The sequence below is a fragment of the Podarcis gaigeae genome, assembly GCF_964106915.1.
Source record: "Podarcis gaigeae genome assembly, chromosome: 4".
NCBI classification, from domain to species: Eukaryota; Metazoa; Chordata; class Lepidosauria; order Squamata; family Lacertidae; genus Podarcis; species Podarcis gaigeae.
The window spans coordinates 86,298,937-86,321,733 of NC_139677.1; the positions used below are offsets into that span (position 1 = coordinate 86,298,937).

At 43.5% G+C, this 22,797-nt stretch overlaps 1 protein-coding gene across 2 annotated transcripts in view; it reads left to right on the forward strand.

Annotated features, from left to right (window-relative positions):
* GUCY1A2 (guanylate cyclase 1 soluble subunit alpha 2) overlaps window positions 1-22,797 on the forward strand; it is a 154,220-nt gene that overhangs the window by 124,779 nt on the left and 6,644 nt on the right. For both annotated transcript variants that reach the window (XM_083736612.1, XM_083736613.1), the window contains exon 7: window positions 8,972-9,126. In XM_083736612.1, the coding sequence (XP_083592738.1) occupies window positions 8,972-9,126 (155 nt within the window). The remainder of the gene's footprint in view (window positions 1-8,971; window positions 9,127-22,797) is intronic.

Genomic DNA, 22,797 nt, shown 5'->3' on the forward strand with positions numbered 1-22,797 from the left:
GGGGAAACCTGGGGATACCTGGTCAAAACTCCGAGGGGAAACCTGGGGATACCTGGTCAAAACTCCGAAGGGGAAACCTCTCTCACTCAATATCTGTTCTGGAACCCACAGCAACCTCCCTGCCTCTTACAATCTAACTCAGAGTCCCTACTGAACGCTTGCACACTTGCAATGCCAGATTGAGACTCTGGAATATGAAAGATGGAAAGGAATTCAGCGCCCTTGCGTTCTCTGTTCACAGGTCATTTCTAACAAAGATCGCCATGGCAGAGGTGCGGCTGCGCTGGGAGTTATAGTTTTCAGTGCAGAAGAAATTGCACAACCTTTCTGGGCAAAAATCTCCGAAGGAATAGGTTGGCTTATAGAATTAAGTGGAAGAAATCACACACAACCTTGTGCCTGGGCATACTCCGAAGGGCTAGGGCTGGTGTTGAGATTGAGGGGACAGAAAGGAGGAGAAGACAATTTTTAGATGAGGGAAAAAGTAGAAAGTTTAGATTTGAAGGAAAAAGGAAGAGTTAAAGAATTTTTGGTTGCTGTGGTTTAGAGAACCCAACCCACTACCCGTGTTTCCTACTTAATACTCACTTCCGCATGCGCTGTTCCTGGTGATCCCACGATCTCTTGACTGGTTGTTTAAGGCCGGCCTGATCAAGCGTTGCTTCCTCTGGTTAACCCCGCTGAACCTCCAGTTATTTCCAGACCCTGGGATCGATGGAAGACTGGTTATTCCTCCTGGCAAACTGCCTGGTGCGCGCTGGATAACCAGTCCTTCCTCGCTTCCAGAATCCGGGTAACCAAAAGTCCCTTCGTGCGTGGTCGCCATCTGTTGTAAATAAAAATATGCCCTTTTCCCTTATGGGGTATCCAAGAGCCCACATAGAGTCCTTACATAGGTCCCCTATTGGTAGGAGAAAATAACAGAGGCCAACCAGAGAATATTGAGAAGCAAAGCAGCTAGTAAGCTTGATCTTTATTGATCTGTTGCAACAGGGTGCTCCGCTCACACGCAGGAGAGGAAGAGGACCCAGAACAATGGCCTGCAAGGCCTTATAAAGACTATTGAAATTGCCACCCTGTAGATCAAGACCACCCCCAGAAATATTATGCATACATCACAGAAGGGGTGTAACCTAAGACCACCCCTCAGATACATCCCACCTACATCACAGAAATTTAAATGTTGTTTTTCTCTTGTCCTTGTTTATCTCCTGTCTGGCAGGTTACTTGATTGGATTTCCTGGGGAGCCTGGCCATTCTTTTGTAGTGGTAAAATACTTATTTCCTGGGCCAGGTCACAGGCTCACACCTTGTATCTTAAATGTGTCCTTAAGACAGGATTTGTGAGGAAAGAGACAATGGGGAGACTTTTCCATTTTGACCATGCAGAGAAACATTTGCTCAGTTTAGGAATCAAAATGGTTCCAGGTTGGCTTTCCTGTGCTGATCTATGTACATGTGGTTATGAACGTCGCCATATATCTAAAACCATAAAATTCCTATCACACTCCCCTCCCCTTGCTTCATGGGTGGGCAGGCCCTTCCGGGCTTTTTGTTCTACGCAGATCACTGTGTGCCTACTGGCTGGCCGAACCTATGAAAGACTTATGAATGGAGCTTTTACTAGTTAATTTGTCATTCATCAACAAAGCATATAAGGAGGACCATAGACATAGCTAGGTATTTCTCTCAAGTTTGTTTTCAAGATGCTAAACAGAGCACCGCTGAAGCTGGGGCGTTTCCCCCAGTTTAAATGCTAGTTGGAATATGAATAGACACTTCCATTCTCCAGCATTTTCCTTCCTGGTTTTCACTGTTATCTTGGGAACCATGCATGACTTGCCTATTTACCACACTTCTAACACTTGGTTCAGGCCACAATGGTTTATTTAATTATTTGAATATTTTAGCTTGCTTTTCTGGGTTCATATCCCTCCAAAGTAGCTTACAATCAGAACGAAAAGGAAAGGAAGCAATAATGCAAAACTTTAAGCATAAACCTACTGTGCTGCAATACTCCACACAATTTGAGAAATCAGAATTGCAGAAATTATCATATCTGTTTTATTTCCCTCTTCCTTTTATATTTTTGTATAGACAGGATCTCCCCTCCCCCACTTTACAGAGAGTGGCTTGTTTGCATCAGGAGACACTCCCCCCCTCCAGCAGGGGTCTGAAACACAAGTTTTCATGAGCTTTGAATTTTCATTAATTAACTGGATGGTATCTGGCATGAAAATAAATTGATTAGCAAGCTAGCTGTTAGGGAATCCATTAGTAATGGTGGAATTTAAGTTATTGCACCCTCAGCTGCTTTAATTTAGTATGCAGGTGCTTTAATGAAATATTTGTGACTTTAAAAAATGGTACAGGTGAAGATTTTAGAAGGGAATGTTCATAAGATGGTGTCCCCCCCCCCCAAAGTGGGTGCAACATTCTTCATTTGAACACAGACGTATGGTTATTGTTGGCCCACCCATGAGGCAAGGTGAGGCGACTGCCTCAGGGGGCAGGATTCACAGGACAGTAGATCCAGCCTCCAAGGAATGCATGGGCTGTGCTCCTGCTGCTGCTGTGGTAGCAGAAATGGCTTGGGCACACTCCTCAGCAGCCGCACCATTGCTGCCTCTACAGCGCCCTCTTGGCGATTAGGAGATGCTGCTGGTTAGGGCTGGGTGTTATCTGGTTTTCAGCATCACAATACATCGTGATATACTGATATATCACAAGGTCTGAAATAAGGATAGAGCTGTGTAGAGGTATTGGCTGGCTTCACAGTTTTCCCCACAGTGTGATTTTTGCATAGTGCGCACACACACATCATGATTTGCAATGTATTACCAGGCCAAAAAGTTTAAAACTGATATCACGATATGGACTTCAAGCAGGTTTTAGATGATATACCACCCAGCCTTAACACACATCATGATTTGCAATATATTGTCAGGTCAAAAATTATGAAACCGATATCATGATATGGATTTCAAGCCAGTTTTGGACGATATATTGATAATATCGCCCAGCCCTACTGCTGGTCTCCTCCCACTCCTTGGGAGAAAATGGTGGGGGCTACCGTCTGGAGTCTCCTGGACTCTGTAGACTGCCCAGTGTGATTCAGAGCAGCCGTTTGATTCCACCTGAGGGGTGGATCATCATCATCATCATCATCATTTTATCACTGTGAGAACAGGATGCTGGACTAGACAGACCATTGGCCTGAACTAGCTCGGCTCTGGTTTTTATTCTTAACTGTCTGCTGTTTATGCCTTATTTTTTTTCATGTTTTAACATTTGGATTCCCCCCTGCTCTTTTATGCGTATACATTTTAACCATTATTTTTATTGTATTTTTGCTGTGCTGTTAACCACTTCGAATACCATTGACAGCAAGATGGAACATAAAGTGAAGCCTAGTTCATCCTGGTATTACTTTAGAATCTAGTAAAGTTTGGAAATCTTACGAATCAAGCTGGAAAATAAATCCTATTTTAGATCAACTGCTTTCTTGAAAGTACTAACAATTCTTTTCATGAGCAAAGCTATGACTAGTAGTAGTAAAGAAAAAAGGGTGTAATGATCTGTGATTTAATATTTTCCCATTGCATTTTCCTTTCAATAAGTGGACATAATCTTTATTTTGACAAAAGACACACCAAGAAGGAGAGAGAGAAAGGAAAAAAAGAACAACATACAGGAAATGTTAATAGACTGCAAAGGACATAACACAGATTTCTGATTTAATAAAATAATTCTGTTAGACTGAGAGAGGAAATCCTTCATATATTTATTTATTTTTGAAGCATTGAGTAAGCGATGAATAAAACATTATCTGACATTTAAATATGCATATTGTAAGTAAGGAAATGATTAAAAATATTCAAATTTGAAATGAAGAGATGCCAGTACTAATTGGTCATGCTTGGGCTATGAAAGTGCATGCACTCAGTATTTGCAAGTATTGACAATTTATTTCATAACTGCTTAAGAGAGAGAGAGACTGTGCAGCTCTTTCTCATCCAAAGCATTCAAGTAGACATTCAATATTGCGGCTTTTCATTTGATTGTTGAAGGTATAGCCCACCTTTCCATATGTAAAGCTCAATAAAATACATTGCCAACAAGGGTCCTGTGACACCTGAAAGACAAACAGATTAGTCCATGAAAGCTTGTGCTATATATGTTTGTTGACCTTCAAAGTGATACACTGGTGGTTGTTGTTGTTTGCTGAATCTAATACTGTTATATCCTACGTGGCTTACTGAAGCAATCAGTAGACCTATGTCTGGCCCAGCAAGCCCTAGGCTTCTTCCTCGTTTGTAAGCCATGTGACTTAAGTTTCTTTCTGCTAAGTCTGGAAAAGTAAAATATTATACATTCCCCCAGTCTTTAATATGGATAAATTCTGGCATATTGTACACCGCTATGGTAACAATTACAGAGAAATGTGTAGTTCTGTGAGCACTTTGGAAAGAACTGTAAAAAGACTGGGTATCTTGTTGTGGCATACCCTCCAACATGATGCAGGCCAATTCTGGGACACCATCTGTTGGGTCTGAAATCCTGCGCGAGATCACGGACGTCGAAAAAGCGCTTTTGGGGGGGGGCGAGATCTCAGCTTGAAATCGAGTGAGAGCAAGGCGCCCAGAATGGCTGCCGTACTCTCATGGGTTGTCCCGGTTTTTCTGGGGCTGTTGGTGGGTATGTCATGGATGTGCTGAGATATATGAGCTGAATTGTGCAGCTTAATTCCATAGACTCTTTGAAGCAGTCCTGTTTTGCCTGAACATATGGAAGAATCTTGACTCAACACATGATGAAATCCTCTGAAAGCGAATGGCTTTGGATTTTATTTTTACACAGCAGTTTAAAAAAAATCTCTTTCTGAAAACACTGGAATGAAATGGATGGTTTTATTTTGAAGGTTGCTGAGAATAAACCAGCTTTCACGGAACAACTCACCCATGAGAAACTCTCTGTTAGAGGAGGTGTCTGTGTGTCCAAATTTCTCTCTGTGCAGTGACACCATAAGACCTGCAGCAAAGTCCCCCAATGCTTGAAGATATGTCACAAACCCACAGAGGCCCAGTTCCCTGGGATATTTTCTCCTAACCATGCAAAAATTTATATATTTCTCCTATATACTATGTACTTGTTTTTCACCTTCCTTTCTCCTTACAGAGAGCTTCTTATTTTTGCTGTTTCTATAATATTGATTAAATTCTCTGTCCCCAAAGACCTCATAATACTAGAGAAAAGGATATTTCAGAGAGCTGGAAAACATTCACATAAAAGATAGTGAAGTAATATTCTCATATTTTCTCTCACAAATCCTGTCTTTTATAAATAGGCTTTGGCTTTCTTCCCTTCATGCTTGGCTAACAATCTGAAGTACATTTTGTTAACTCTCTTTTGAAAAATTGCACTGTCCATTACAGACTTCCCTTCATTTACAGTTATGCGGAGCCCAAGACAATGCGCAAGGATTTAAACCTGAAATGTATTAGTAACCAAATTGTAAAGCAAGGACTCTTCGCAGGGAACATGTCTAGAATGGATCATGTATATGCCAAGGAAGGAGAAGAAATAAAGGAAAACAGGAGTCAACCAACCGTGATCTTTTAAAAAAAAACTATGAGGAAAGAAAGAAACCTTTTCATTCCACTTAGAGTAGCAAACTAATAATAAAAATTTATTGCCGAGCACTGCCTTCAGGTTGGACATTGAGCAGACCTTTTGCAGAGAGCTGATTTGATTTGGTGACCAAATTTAACCTGACTGATTTAGATACTTATTTGGTTTAAGCCATGTGGTCTCCTTCAGCTGAGCGTGTATCCTACTCATGTTAATTAGCGAAGAAATGTCTTGCTGAAGGAAACCAGGTTCAAGATGCACTAAACATTACTGTATTCCTGAATGGAGGCAAAGTTTAAATAGTGTTGCAGAAGGAACACTAGTGGCCTGAAGGAGGGCAAGTGGGGATGCAGCTGTTGTACCACCATCCAGTTCTGGCCAAAGAACAGAACTTCCTAGCCTCATACCAGCCGAGGATACCTCCATGCCGCAAAGATTCCAGAGACCATATTCCTTGACCCCTGTAAAAACTTCCAGGTCAAGCATGGTGGCTGCTCTGACCTACTAGGAGATTTGGTCATAGGACTGCTTTCGACCCTCTGTCCTATCTCACCCCATAAAACCACAACTAAAAAGGGAGTTTCTCAGATATAGAGCAGCTTCCTTCTATGCACCACAGTTGAGCATTTCGGTAGTGATGGGCAAGATTTCCATGTTTCTATTTGTTTCCATGACTAAACACCTGATTTGTTTCGTTATTCATTTGGTAATTCATATTAGTTGCATTCTTTATTTGTTCAGTTCTCGTTCATCTAATTGCATTTGTTTTCATCTGCATTGTTGTTTTTTTCTTTGTTCCTTTAATGCCAGTAGCAAAAGCAGAGCTGATTTTCATAGGCAGCTGCTGGCAGCCTTCACTTGGTTTCCCCAGAATGCCCCAAGTAATGCATTGTCCCCCTTCTTTTGCTCAAACCTCCCACAAAAATATCAGTGGAAAGTTTTGAAAATGAAAATACAGGGCTGTTGTGAAGAGAACTGAAACCGTGTTTGAATGTGATGATGATGATGATGTCCATCTGACTGGGTTGCCCCAGCCACTCTGGGCAGCTTCCAGAAAATTAAAACATCAGACATAGTAAAACATCAAACATGAAAAGCTTCCCTATACAGGGCTGCCTTCAGATATCTTCCAAAAGCCAGATAGTTATTTCCTTGATATCTGATGGGAGGGCGTTCCACAGGGTGGGCACCACTACCAAGAAGGCCCTCTACCTGGTTCCCTGTACCCTCACTTCTCACAGTGAAGAAACCACCAGAAGGCCCTCACAGCTTGAGTTCAGTGTCTGGGCTGAACAACGGGGATAGAGAAGCTCCTCCAGGTATACAGGGCTTTGAACAATGGGAATGCTAAGTGCTGCAGTTTAAATACCAGGTGTTGCGATTTAATGTTCGGAGACCTGAAAGGCCTGGTTCCCTGCCCCAAAGCAGGATGCTGTGCAATCCAAACCACTGAGCTGGAGCATATTCTCCAGAGAGTTGACAAAGCAGATCGTTCCAAATGACACGAGTGGGCGAACCAAACCAAGAACGCAAACATGGATAGCTGCTCTTCCAGTAAGGAATCTATTTCCCAAACCTGAACACTCTTTCCTGGGCAAACGAAGCAAAACCAAAGTATAATTCCTCTTTATAAGCATTTGTGGGGGAAAAAAAGACTTCTGGTGGCGTTCCAGTTTTCCCAGTCCAATGTAATATGCTTTCATGCCTGACAGTTTTGAGAATATATGCAGATTGAAGGGTTGCCAGACTATTGTTTCAACTCAGGCCGGAAGAATCTCAGGGAGATGAATGGTTTCTCTTTTAAACAGGAGTGACATGGAAAGCAACAAGCTGGTTCCGCAGCCTTGTTCCTGAGCCTGATCACAGCGCAGATGAGATGAAGGCTCATCTCATTGTGAATCCAGGAAGCCACAAGTGCTATGGAATATTTCCAAAAAGGACCCGACCCGATGTGTGTGGGGGGAAATCTCTAGAGCAGGCATAGCCATCATTCAGGCTCTCCCATCTCTGATTTAATTGATTAGATGCAAGGAGGCATGGGTTATATAATTTTTCTTACCCTTTCAGCCATACTTAATTTGCACTCCCACATTAAACAGACCAGGGAAGATGCAGCCATTAAAACCAGCAGGCCATTGGGCTGAAACTCCTGATAAAAAAATCTCATCACATCTCATCAAGGTCACACTGTTTTGTAGTCACTCCAGCTCCGACTGTGGTGAGCTTTTGTGAAAATATCCATAGTTTGATAGTAAATTGCTTGGTTGGTTTGAATCTGTTGGCAGGTGATTTCCAAAGGTATATCTTAGTAGATTTTTTATATATATACATGGTGCTTTTCCCCATTAATTCACACAACTGGTTGAGGAGACTGTAGACCAAGAGTGGGGAATTTTGTGCTCTTCCAGATGTTACTGGACTACGGCTCTCATAATCCCTGACAGTTGGTCCTGCAGCCTGAGGCTGATGGGAGTTGGAGTCCAATGCCATTTAGAGGGCCACAGGTTCCCCATTGCTGCGGTAGACAAAAACCTCATTGATGTAGTCAATATGTACATAACTATCTCATACTATTGATTTTGAAAATGGCATGGTAAAGGTAAAGGGACCCCTGACCATTAGGTCCAGTCGTGGCTGACTCTGGGGTTACGGTGCTCATCTCGCTTTATTGGCCGAGGGAGCTGGCATACAGCTTCCGGGTCATGTGACCAGCATGACTAAGCCGCTTCTGGCGAACCAGAGCAGCGCACAGAAACACTGTTTACCTTCCTGCCGCAGCGGTACCTATTTATCTACTTGCACTACTAGGTTGGCAGGAGCAGGGACCGAGCAACGGGAGCTCACTCAGTCACAGGGATTCGAACCACTGACCTTCTGATTGGCAAGTCCTAGGCTCTGTGGTTTAACCCACAGCGCCACCCGCATCCCAAAAATGGCATGAGCGTGTATTAATTGGCCATGTTTTCGTATACTCTGTCAGTGGCCACAAAGTTGCATACCATTGCATCTGTTGGTATGGTTTTTTATGATTATGAAAGTTAGCAACATGAAATATTCTGGGGTTAACCCAAATGAAATGAGATGCGTTTTACTACAATGAAACATGTGGACTCATTCCTTTGCGCATGCGCACGCACACAACACTCTTTCACATTTTTATCTGACTTCTTCAGAAATGCAAACCAGAGTATTCCTGATCATCTGGATCTGTGGCTATTGATACCGGTTTAAATTAATATCGTACTGGATTCTGAGCAGCCATTCATTCGCTAAGGGAAATAACAGAAGATTTGATGTAAGAGGTTTCATTTTTTATTGTTTTTCCCCTTTCCCTTAACAGATGAGGATAGGGATTCACTCAGGATCTGTTCTGGCTGGAGTTGTTGGTGTGAGAATGCCAAGATACTGTCTCTTTGGCAATAATGTCACCCTAGCAAGCAAATTTGAGTCGGGAAGTCATCCTCGTCGCATCAACGTCAGCCCGACAACATACCAGTAAGTACTCAACAGCTTTTCTTTACGTACTCTGCTCTTTGCATACTATGCATCCCATGATCTTCTTTGAACCTTCGTGTTTTTATTCCTAAATGTATTATTATGAGAGAAATACATGAACGTCTGGAAATAAAACAATATGTCCCAAAATAGCAAAAAAAGAGAGAAAATATTGCATATTTCCGAAGGATAGAAGGTTAGCTGAAGGATAAATTAAGATTTAAATTAACCAACAGAGGATTTGTAGGTGGATGGTATGGACAAGGAGTTGGCAGGCAATCCGTAACTTCCAGGTGTTTCTGTTTAGATTTTTATTGATTTAATTATAAAGATTTCTACCTTTGAGTGTGAGGAACCTGAGGCCTTCCAGATGTTGTTGAACTACAGCTCCTATCAGCCCCAACCAACATGCCTGATGGCCAGGAATGCTGGGAAACGTTGTTCAGCAACATCTAGAGCACCAACGGTTCTGATTTATGCACTTGCTTTCAGGTGAGGACATTGGCATTTTCTTCTCTATTTTTTAAAAAAACTGACAGCAATTTGGAGGCATGCGGCTTTCTCAGCCTTCAGCATTGTTCGGATGCTCGTATGATTTCTCTTTTTAAGCAGCACCAGGGCTAACACTGTATTTATACTTCCCCGTTAGTCTCTACGTAAAGGAAATTTTATGTAATTGTCTGCACTCAGGGCGCGAGGCATTCGCCACGCTAGAATACAAAGCAGCTAGAGACTGGTGTTTTTAAAAACTCATTAAAAACAGGCGGAAGAAATGAAGCAAGCTCACTTCAGATAAAAATCATGCAACTGGGGAGGAAGCGTGGTTGCTTGTACAAAAGGCAGGCATGTTGAGCAGACTTTTGACGGCAAAATAGGCAGGGACGGATCGTGATGGATGAAGAGCGGCAGAGCAGAGACTTGGGAATACAAAGTAGTTCTGGACATGGTCAGGAGAAAGCGAAGCCCATCTCTGCAAATGCTCTTGTCAGAATCCACTGCAGTACTGACTTGACAATATATCTGAAGGAGAATAATCGGGGTCTAATTTCCCTAATGCAATTCTTGTACAGGCTGCTTTTGTTCTGCTTTTGCTTTGTTTTTTTAATTGTTGCTTTGATACTCAAAACTCCCTGTTTAAATTGGTATTCGACAGCTGGTCCCTAGAAATCAGAATGTGATTTAGGATATTGGAATGTGGCTTACAATGTGAAAACAATTATTTAAACTGTAGCTTGTTACCCAGTTAAAGAAACTGTCAGTTAATCAAAAGCCACCTGAGATCCGTTGACTGGAGATGCCAGGATTGCATGTTCTCCTCCTGAGCTATGACCCTTCCTTCACCCGTCCCCACTGTCCTCCGATAGGGCAAGAACATTCTTGCCAGCATGCAAGATCCTTAGCCAACCGAGACCCAACAACCCAGCTAGGACGCCTTCGTTATTTCTGTACAGTACCCATGACTCACGTGGCACGAGCCATCTGGCGGATTCTGGCACACTTTCACCATCTGTTGGCGTTAACAATCCACTGGCAAAACCTGAAACGCAGATTTTGACTTTTGACACATTGTGCGGCAGCTTTGATCCCTTAAACGGTGAGACTCTGAACCTGACCTTGGTGGAAATTGAGCAGTATAGAAATAGTTTAAACGAAGAAATGTTAGTCAGCTGGAAAGGAGGAAAGAGCCATTTGGACCACCTCATCCAACAGACAAACACCATCATGGTGACGATGGCAGAAGATGTGGTCCCATGAAGCAGGGTCAGCACTGACAGACTCCAAGGTCTGTACAACAGTTTTGTTTTTAATCGCGGTACTATTTAGCATTCCTGAGCCCGTGGTTTACGTGCAGAGGGCCCCAGGTTAAACCCCAGGCATCTCCAGGGGTTTTTTGTGGGTTTTTTTAAAAGGATTTGGTAGTAGCTGATGGGGAATTATCATTCCCTACAATCCCAGTTCAAAATTGGGAAAGGAGTACGACAAGGCTGTATATTGTCTCCCTGCTTATTTAACTTATATGCAGAATTCATCATGCGAAAGGCTGGGCTGGATGAATCCCTAGCCGGAATTAAGATTGCGAGAAGAAATATCAACAACTTCAGATATGCAGATGACACAACCTTGATGGCAGAAAGTGAGAAGGAATTAAAGAACCTTTTAATGAGGGCGAAAGAGGAGAGTGCAAAATATGGTCTGAAGCTCAACATCAAAAAAACGAAGATCATGGCCACTGGGCCCATCACCTCCTGGCAAATAGAAGGGGAAGAAATAGAGGCAGTGAGAGATTTTACTTTCTTGGGCTCCATGATCACTGCAGATGGTGACAGCAGCCACGAAATTAAAAGACGCCTGCTTCTTGGGAGGAAAGCAATGACAAACCTAGACGGCATCTTAAAAAGCAGAGACATCACCTTGCCGACAAAGGTCCGTATAGTTAAAGCTATGGTTTTCCCTGTAGTGATGTATGGAAGTGAGAGCTGGACCATAAAGAAGGCTGATCACTGAAGAATTGATGCTTTTGAATTATGCTGCTAGAGGAGACTTTTGAGAGTCCCATGGACTGCAAAAAGATCAAACCTCTCCATTCTTAAGGAAATCAGCCCTGAGTGCTCACTGGAAGGACAGATCCTGAAGCATAGGCTGCAATACTTTGGCCACCTCATGAGAAGAGAAGACTCCCTGGAAAAGACCCTGATGTTGGGAAAGATGAAGGGCACAAGGAGAAGGGGACGACAGAGGATGAGATGGTTGGACAGTGTTCTTGAAGCTACCAGCACGAGTTTGACCAAACTGCGGGAGGCAGTGGAAGACAGGAGTACCTGGTGTTCTCTGGTCCATGGGGTCACGAAGAGTCGGACACGACTAAACGACTAAACAAACAAAAAAACACAATCCCGGAGGCTCACCAACAATCTACTTCAGGGTTTCCCAAACTTGGGTCTCCAGCTGTTTTTGGACTACAAATGGGATCCTCCTAACAGAGGGTTCTGGTTGCACGCGGGCACCAGGGCTCTCCCCCTACAGGGCTACTTGATGGGGGAGTAGCCAGAAGTCCCGGCCATTTCCCTGGGATCATGCAAGGCTGTTTTAGCCAATTGCTGGAGGGTGGCGTGATCCCAGGGGCTTTAAAACTGGCAACATGATGCAAGTAGGGGCACTTGCTTCGTGCTCCTGAACACCTGCCCACCCTCCCTAGATTTAGGCAGAGTCGCTTGGCCTTGCTTTGGTTTGGGTCGCCTGTTTTGGAACAGTGGCTGGGTAGGATTTTTTTTCCCATTTGGCAGATTGGCTTTAGCCACTTGGTTTTTGCCTACCCCTTAGCAATCGTCAAGACGCGGGTGGCGCTGTGGGTTAAACCACAGAGCCTAGGGCTTGCCGATTGGAAGGTCGGTGGTTCAAATCCCCGTGACAGGGTGAGCTCCCATTGCTCAGTCCCTGCTCCTGCCAACCTAGCTGTTCGAAAGGACGTCAAAGTGCAAGTAGATAAATAGGTACCACTCCAGCGGGAAGGTAAATGGCGTTTCTGTGCGCTGCTCTGGTTCGCCAGAAGCGGCTTAGTCATGCTGGCCACATGACCTGGAAATTGTATGCCGGCTCTCTCGGCCAATAAAGGAAGATGAGTGCCACAACCCCAGGGTCAGCCACGACTGGACCTAATGGTCAGGGGTCCCTTTACTTTTACCTAGCAATCGTCACAACTTGTAAGGTGGTGGTTAGGCATTGGCTCAGTTGGATTGTGGGGAGGAGAGGTGTGGCCATCACCTGCCCCTCCAGGAACTGGGTATTCCGTTAAAGGAATCTTGGGGTCCTGGATCTTGACCGAAGCCCTCTTGATGGGCTAGGGCCATGCCAGGACCACAGGAACCCCGGATGAACTTCGATTGGTCCTCATTGACCTTGCTCCCTCATTTGGTTAACCCCATTGGACTATCACCCAGAGAGGTGGAGTCAGCTATAGTCGGGAGTCAATGCCTAAGCCAATACCGCTCACGTGATTGTATTTCAATAAAGTTGTGGCCAAAATTTGCCCAAAAACTTAAAACTAAAATAAGTGTCCGTGTGGGTGGGGTGGGTCCTGGGGCCTTGGAGCGCAACCCTGACTACTGGTCCTGCTAGCTAGGGAGGATGGGAGTTGTAGTCCAGAAACAGCTGGAGACCCAAATTTGAGAAACACTGTGCTAGATTATTCTGGGCTAGCTGATTAAATAGTGTAGCCTGTGTAAATCAGGATCCTATGATCTTAAGAGGTGCAATCTGATGCTACCATTCAGCAGGAAAGACTTGCTTCTGTGCCTGGGTTGTTGCAACTGTTTCAAGTGTTTGTTTCACAGAAAACAATGCATTTTGCTGTAAAGCAAAGGAAGCAGAGCTCATTAAAGTGGATACACTGGAAGACTTGATGTTGAAATGCCTCCTCTTCACTAATATGTGTACAATATCTGTGCAATACTCTGGCTACCTTTGTAAACAACCCATTCCTGTGCACATTAAAAAGGGGGAAAAGGGAAGACATGATGCAAGGAACAGCTTTACTAAATGCCCAGCCAGTGAGCTGTGAAACTGAAGTAATTGCTTATTTTAGAGATAATTTCTCTGGTTTTTGAAAACTGCATGAATAATGAATTTGTCCAATGGAAAGTAAAGACTTTTCTCCTTATAATGTGGTCGGGGGGCGGGGCGGTGGAGAGAACAAGCAGATGCAATCCATGATTACTGTGACATTTACAAAATCTAAATAACCAACTTTTGGGGGGAGGGGAGAGCAAATGGTTAGTTAGTTAGATTAATTAGTTAGGATTTTTTTTGTGTTCTGCTCAGAAGGACATTTGAACATGTGAAGCTGGTTAGACAGAGATTGTTAAATGGTTCCCACTTCCAAGGCTGGGGATGCTTTGGCCGTCCAGATGTTGCTGAACTACAACTCCCATCAGCCCCAGCAAGCATTGCCTATGACCATGGATGATGAGAGTTGTAGTTCAGCCCACCCTTTCCCCATGTAAGAACTCTCTGCCACCAGATAAAGGGAACTTTGTTTCAACAAGGCTGCCCTTTATCAGTCAGCCTAAAAGCTTCCCTTGGGTCACCCTGAAGCTTCTCCAAGTAGCATAGTTTATGACCAATACAGGAGAGACATGTTTTGTTGCAGCTGGGGCAGATGACCTATAACCCTCCAACAAGCAGACATAAAAGATTAGCATTCCCATATAATACACAAGTCTATAAAAGCAGAGTTCATGCAAACAGCCCATATCAACAAAGTTCCTTCATATTGGTATAAGGCTATCAGTAGCTGCTAGCAGACCCTTGCAGTGGGAGGCAGCCAGCTACACTTACCCTGGGCCTCCACAACCCATACCTCCCAACCGACTGGGGACTTCCTCAGACAAGTTCTGCATAGGTCTGGCTGCTAGTTATGGTGGCTGTTTGCTGCCTCCAGTGTTAGAGGGGATATTCCTTGGGACGCCAGTCACTGGAGAAGGCAGCCATGCTTGTGAGCTTTTCCTGTGGAATCCTATGAGATACTGGACTAGAAGGGCCTTCGGTCTGATCCAGTAGGGATGTTTTACGCCCTTACAATGGAGCAGTGAGAGAGAAAAAGGGTTGTCTTGCCCACTTCTAACTCCAGCCACTTTGGGCTCCATCCTCACCCACTGCTGGCATGTCTTCGCCCACCCGTTGCCTCCAAAAGATTTCTCCTTGACAGAAGAAGAAAATCCCAAGATGTGGTGGCAGCAACTAGTTTTGATGGTTCTAAAAGGCAACAACAACAACAATTTATACCCTGCCCTCCCTGACCAGAGCCAGGCTCAGGGCGGCTAACACCAGTAAAATTACAGTCAAAACATAATAGGGAGGAAAACCCAATTTAAAATGCAGCCTCATTTTAAAAGTAGCCCATAGATCAAAACTATAAGGGGAGAGAAACATAAGGGTCAGGCTGAGTCCAAACCAAAGGCCAGGTGGAACAGCTCTGTCTTGCAGGCCCTGCGGAAAGATGTCAAGTCCCTCAGGGCCCTAGTCTCTTGTGACAGAGCGTTCCACCAAGTTGGGGCCAGTACTGAAAAGGCCCTGGCTTTAGCTGATACCAATCTAACCACCTTGCGACTTGGGACCTTCAAAATGTTGTCATTTGTGGACCGTAAGGTCCTCTGCGGGGCATACCAGGAAAGGTAGTCCCAAATCCATGGGTAAGTCTATCCGTAGCTGTTAGTCATGGTGTCTGGTTGCAGCTTCCAGATACCAGCTACTGGCAAGCAACAATGGGAGAGAGCTCTTGCCTTCATATCCTATCCCCAGAGGCACCTAGTTGGCCACTGTAGGAAGCAAGATGCTGGTTTCTATGTACTTTTGGTCTGGTGCAGGAGGGATCTTATTATCTTCTTTCAGTTTATGCCTGTGTGCAGGGCTGGAAAAATCACAATCGTATTTCTGGATGATCTGTTATTTTTCCAGTCCCACCTATGACTCAAGCAGGCTGATGCTATAAAAGCATGGATGTTTATTTCTAACCATAACCACCATTCGGATTATAAATGTTACATTATACAAAGCCAGAGATACTATTTTTTTCCAGAAGAGAAGCTGCCTTACAAATGTGCATTGTGAGCAGTCATCCCATCAGCTTTCACATGGTAATCGTATTTCGGAATGATCTTTGTGAGCTTTCGGCACCCATAGCCAGCCTTTGATAGAAGTAAGAGTTTACAAATCTAAATATAAGATTTGCTGTCACCTAGCAACAGCACTGAACTTTGGGTCGGCCTGCTCCTATCTACACCTGTCTGGAAAGAAAGTCAAGATGTAAAGATAGGAGGATTTGCATTAGTTGTTGTTGTGTTTTTTTGTAATCTTTTCAGAATAAAAAAAAGCCCTATTTATTCTGGAAACATCTGTGTGTCTCACACCTGTTTTCTTGTTTGCACAATCTCTATGTCCAGCTCAGCAGATACATGCACAATGCTGGCCCCCTTCAGGTTTTATGGAAATTTAAACAAATGGGGGTGGGGGTGGACGGTATGTAGAACATGTGGGAAGCTGCTGCAGATACAACACACTCATAACTTTAGACACCTTCCAACTTGTGGAAGATGACAATGCAATGAACAGGGCAGGGCTCATACACTCACCCATACTGTCTCTGCACCACCACCAATTTACTAGACTAGCACTAGTTTAAAAGAAATTTAAGATATTCACCCACCTGCACTTAAGTTGATTCAGAAAATCGACACCAGGATCATTCCTTCTGGAGTGGCGGAACCACGTGTGATAAGAAACATGTGTTGCATTCCTCCTCCCTCTCTGAGTCATGTAATGCACTTTACCTTGTGTCGTTACTACTACTGCTACTACTACAACTACTGCTACTATTTGCATCTGTCTGTCTTGAGACCATGGAGGAGTGCATCTTCATTTAATTAAATTTGCATACCGTCCTTCATCCATAGATCTTGGGGCGGTTCGCAACATAAAATTACAATACAAAAAACATGCATAGTAAAAATGAGAACAAAAACAGACCAATAGCCCCCTCTCCTACAACACATTTTAAAAGAGCATCAGATGTCAATCGGCCAAAGGCCTGGTTGAAGAGGAACATTTTCACCTGGCACTTAAAGGTGTATAATGGAGGCGCCAGTCAAAGCTCCTTAAGGAGAAAAAGAAGAGTTTGGATTTGATATCCCGCCTTTCACTCCCTTTAAGGAGTCTCAAAGCGGCTAACATCCTCCTTTCCCTTTCTCCCCCACAACAAACACTCTGTGAGGTGAGTGAGGCTAAGAGACTTCAGAGAAGTGTGACTAGCTCAAGGTCACCCAGCAGCTGCATGTGAAGGAGCGGGGAAGCGAACCCGGTTCCCCAGATTACGAGTCCACCGCTCTTAACCACTACACCACAAATGGGGAACCACAGCAGAAAAGGCCTGTTCTCAAATTGCCACCCTCCAGACCTCTCCTGGAGGAGGCACACAAAGAAGGACTTCAGGTGCTGTTGCGCTGATCACTTGTTGCCTCACAAAATCAGGACTTGGGTTACTTTGCACTGCACATTATGGAGGAAGGGAAGGGAATTTGATATGGATTGACTGTGTTTTTTTGTAGCAGTCCTTGTTTCTTATAGCAAGTAGAACATTGCACCCTTTTTTTTCATGTTGACTTTAACACCTCAGCAAGATCTTTCTTGCTTTTAATAGAGGACAACTGAACACACAGAAAGTAAGAGTAGCCACACTGACCCTTAAGAAAACGATCTGTATTAGGTCAACAAAATGCAACAAAAAAGTGACCAACATCTCATTGTTAGGAGTCACCAATGTGATGCCCTCCAGATGGGGTTGGACTATAACTCTCATCCTGCTTGATGAAGGGCCCTGGTGGCTAGGGCTGATGGGAGTTGGAGTCCATTGTCTTTTGGAAGGGACCATGTCAGCTACCCTTGGGCTAGATGGGAAATAGAGCAAGCAGGTGGAGGAGGAAAATGTTGGCTGATGGTGAAGTCATGGAGTCTGCATCTGATCACAGTTGTAAAGATGGAACGTGGGAGGAGGTAGCAGACATTCAAATGAGGCTCCCTTGGGTGCTTTGCATGTTTCAGAATGCACTTTACTTTTTGACAGATAATGCTCCTTCTTGGCCCTTTTGTACATTGTGCAGGGAAAAAATCAGGCTGAGTGAGCAGTAGGAAGTAGGTAGAAAAATTGGTATTGACCTCCATTTTCTTTATCTCTGCTGAGGTTAAATTCCAAGAAAGAACAAAAGGTGGGGGGCAGTTGAGTTATAGGCCAATGCCAGCAATTCTTCTAAATATTTACCAGCTTTTTGTTAATTGTACAAAGTACAAACATATTGTGTTTACTTACCTAGGAGCACTGCAAGCATATCCACAAGATACCTACGTTTCTCTTTTTATCTTGTGGTATTATAGAGCTTTGTACGGGAAGAAAACAGTTTTTTTTATGGGAGCTTCTGGTAAAAAAGAAAAACCTAGGAGAACACACAAAGTATAATTTTTGCAGACTGCCAAGGTTAAAAAAGAGCTTGATTTCCTACGGGCTAATTCAGACCACTACCACTTTGGGGCCATAATTGTGGCTCCTTGAGGGATTAAAAGTTCATGCAGTTGTGTGTGTTGGCTGCAATCAATGCTGCCTTTGCTAATGGATTTTCCCCACACAGCACATTGTTATTTATATAGCACCCTCAGTGTACATTGCACTTCACAGCAGCTTTCCTCAAGCAAGAGAAGAGGGTGCTCCTGTGCTTGCAAGTTTCCCACAGGCAGCTGGTTGGCCACTGGGAGAACAGGATGTTGAACTAGATGGGTTCTCCATATCTTATGCCCCCCCCCCACCAGAAGTTGCTGGATACAACTCCCATCATCCTTTGGCCATTAGCTATGGTGGCTGGTTCTGATGGCAGATGGAAGCCCATCTGTAGGGTTGGGGAAGGCTGCTTTACAGCAGCAACATTAAAAAAAGATACATCTCTGTCCATAGAATGGTGGCTAACAGGTAGAGGTTGAATCCTGACAAGACAGAAGTACTGTTTTGGGGGGACAGGGTGCGGGCAGGTGTGGATGACTCCCTGGTCCTGAATGGGGTAACTGTGTCCATGGAGGCAGAGGTCAATTCTGTGTACAGGGCAGCTATCTTCCAGCTCCATCTGGTATGCAGGCCCTACCTGCCCACAGACTGTCTCACCAGAGTGGTATATGCTCTAGTTATCTCCTGCTTGGACTACTGCAATGTACTCTACGTGGGGCTACCTTTGAAGGTGACTTGGAAACTACAACTAAACCAGAATACAACAGCTAGACTGGTGTCTGGGGGAGGCCACCAAGACCATATAACACTGGTCCTAAAAGACCTACATTGGCTCCCAGTACGTTTCCGAGCACAATTCAAAGTGTTGGTGCTGACCTTTAAAGCCCTAAACGGCCTCGGTCCAGTATACCTGAAGGAGCATCTCTGCTCTCATTGTTTTGCCCAGACACTGAGGTCCAGCTCAGAGGGCCTTCTGGCGGTTCCCTCACTGTGAGAAGCAAAGTTACAGGGAGCCAGGCAGAGGGCCTTATCGATAGTGGTGCCCGCCCTGTGGAACACCCTCCCATCAGATGTCAAGGAAATAAACAACTATCTGACTTTTAGAAGACATCTGAAGGCAGCCCTGTTTAGGGAAGTTTTAAATTTTTGACGTTTTATCATGTTTTTAGTATTCTGTTGGGAGCCGCCCAGAGTGTCTGGGGAAACCCAGCCAGATGGGTGGGGTGTAAATATTATTATTATTATTATTATTATTATTATTATTATTATTATTATTATTATTATTGAAACCTGCAGTATAGAGGCAGAAACGGGAGATGCACATCCTAGCACTTGCTTTTCATTTTGGCAGGAGTCTGTCTGCCTCTCTCATAGACAGTGCCCGATTGGGCTGCCTCTCGCATGCTATTTTGTCTTTAATGTCTCCCACTGGTAAAACTTCACATCTTAGTCATTGCACATTGCAAGTTATCTTTTGTGTTCAGTATTGGTTCTGTTTTATTTGTTAAGATACTGTATATTGGAAAAAATCTATAAAACATTATATGTATTTTTTTAAAAAAAACCCGTGAGACTTCATTCATCTTAGACCTCATTAAGATGGTTCACATGGTTGCCTCCACACATTTAGTTTACTTGCAGAGTGGGGAGCTTGGTCCGTGCCTGCTGGCCCCTCCTCAATGTTGTCGGCCCAGTGTTCATGTATTTGTTTGAGACAAACAAAGAAGAACTTCCGCGTACCAAGATCCACGCACATCATCATTATTAGATTGTAGTCAACTAAGTTCTAGCACCAGTCTAGACCCCTTGGGGAAAATCGTGCATTTGAGTGAAACCCAATGTGAACAACTCAAATTCAGAATGCACTTTGTGATGGTGATGACGATGACGACTATAATTTATTAGATTTGTGTACCACCCTATACCATAGGCATACACTGAGGTTACGTTCTGATCCCCCCCCCACAAGTTATAACACAAAATATATCTAATGTATAAAAAGGAGAAAGAAAAACTGTGTCAGAATGAATTTTACCTATTATTTATTTATTATATAAATCATAAATATGCATCAGTCTTGAGTGTATATAGACAGCTGCATCTATATAAACATTATTATATTTTTATCTACCGTATATCTATATATATCCAGTGGTTTTTTCCTAAAAAAAATGTTTAGGGGTACTCTCATTTTCCCAATATTTAAATACTGTCTCTCAATGAGACCAAACTTAGATTCACAAAATGTTTAGGGGTATGCGTACCCCCAGAAAAAAAGCACTGTATACATCTATATACATACTTGCACACTTGCATGGATAAACAGATAGATATAATGCAAAAACAAAAGCTCCAGGAATTTACTGCAGAAAAAAATCTTGCAGAGAAATCAAGACAGCTTCCCCTGCCCCTTGTCCTGGCAATTAGTGGCTAGCTATGATATCTGTATTGTATAACCGACCAGCCAGTAATTACTCTATCGTATTGCATTTTATAATCCACATTTATGTATTATTCAGGGGCAATAGTGCATGAATTGTTCAGTTGTGTGAGAAATCTAATAAGATATAAAACATTTTAAAAATACATGAGCAATCATAATGGATACTTTATTATCATACAAATAACTTTGGCTGGCTTAGCTTGCTTTTACTTGCAATTTGGGAACTAACTTTTGATCTCAAATCATCAGCATAACAATAATGAGTATAACAACCTTTGCTTGTAACAAAATGCGATGTTTTGGCCAATTAATAATACAGAGATATACAGTGTGTGCATGATTTTCTCGGTGGATTACAATCTTCTTCCCATTCTAAAGGTTGCACAAGGCAAAATCAAGGCGGGACAGTGCTCATGTCTGGCAACTGAATGGACTTCCCCCTCCCCAATTCCATTTGCTTGGGGTATATACCGAAGATCTCTTAATTACCTTTGTTAGCCATATGCAACAAAAATGATTAAGCATGATAGAAAGCTAGAAGTTGTCTCACCCTTCCAATTACGTTGGGGTTCTGAAAACTGTTCTGTGGCTTAGTGTGGCATGTAGGCAATGGGGAAATCGACGTAAAATCTAAAGAGCAAAGGTGATTTTTCAGTTTGAGCATATGGAGCTGTGCCCCCTGCAAAAAAACCCACAAGGGTCTTTTTAATGTGTGGAATCATCTTCTCTCTGATATAAGTCAGGTTTTGACACTGGTGTTATGTTATCACACTTTGACCTGGATCCAAAGCTTTTTGGTGGCTCCATTCTCAAGGACCAGGGGGCTGATTCACCTCATCCAATAGTCCTAGGAGTTCCTCATCAGGGGATCCTCACAATGGACTCATGGGTTCATGTGCTCCTCAAGGACTTTGTCTTTTGGGGTGTCCAGTATGGCCTTTAAGGACTCATTGCCTGGCACCAAGCCAGGGCTTGGCATGACTAGAGCTCCAGGAGGACCTCTCCAAACTAAATGAATGGGCATTTAAATTGCATATGCAATTCAATATTTAAAAAGGGTAAAGTGATGCATGTCAGGGCCCAATAACCTTGATTTCACATATATGGTCATGGGATTTGAACGGGCAGTAAGTGGCTGGGAATGAAAACTTGGGGTCATAATGGATGACCGCTTGATGAAGATGTTGGCCCAGAGTGCAGCAGCTGTGAAAAAAAACAAATTCTATGCCGAGGACCATTAGAAAAGGAATTGAAAATAAAATTGTGCTGATATCCTTAAGTGGGAGGTCACTAGTGCATGAACAGTTTAGCTTGTCCTGCAAGTTTCTCCTGCTGAATAACTAAAATACAGGATCCCAGCCCTCTTTTGCAGCTTGCCACCTGTTAAAGAGTTGTGAATGGGGTATGCAGAGCAATTCTTTGTTGGTCTACTTTGAAGTCGGTCCTGTTGGGCTCAATGTACAGAGTGGTTTATTTTTTTTACCTTCCATGTCTCAAATGCTAGCTTTCCATATCACAGTGCTCTGGAAACTAAGGAGAGTATCGAAAGGACAAAATACCACTACAAAATCCCACAAACCCCCTAGATGCAATCAAAAAACAATGGGAGGATGACATAGGCTATGAGATTAACCCCACTCAATGGACCAAAATGTGGTCTAAACCCCCCCTTTAAATCCATATCAAAGAAAAGAACTCTCTCTAAAACTCACCTACAGGTGGTACCTAACACCAAGAAAACTAGCGCTAATACGCCCAGGAACCCCACCAAAATGCTGGAGAGGGTGCACCTCCCTCCACATGTGGTGGGAGTGCCACAAAATCCAACTATTCTGGACAACAACCATACAAGAAATAAATAAAATAACCAAGCAAGTATTAGAAATCACCCCAGAATTGACCTTACTAAACATCTTCCAAGACAATAATGCCCACTTACACCACAAAGAACGCATAACCCACCTACTTTCAGCAGCCAGAAGCATCAGAGCCAGACACTGGAGAGATCTGTCAGGAGTAAGCATGGAACAATGGTACCAAATAGTGTGGGAAACAGCCTTATTAGAAAAATTAACCAATAAACTGAAACTGACACGGGGACAAACAGAAGAAGACACCTTCACCCCGGTATGGCTCCCCTTTATCACATACACAGCCCAACAAGACAACGACAAAACCCCACCAACAG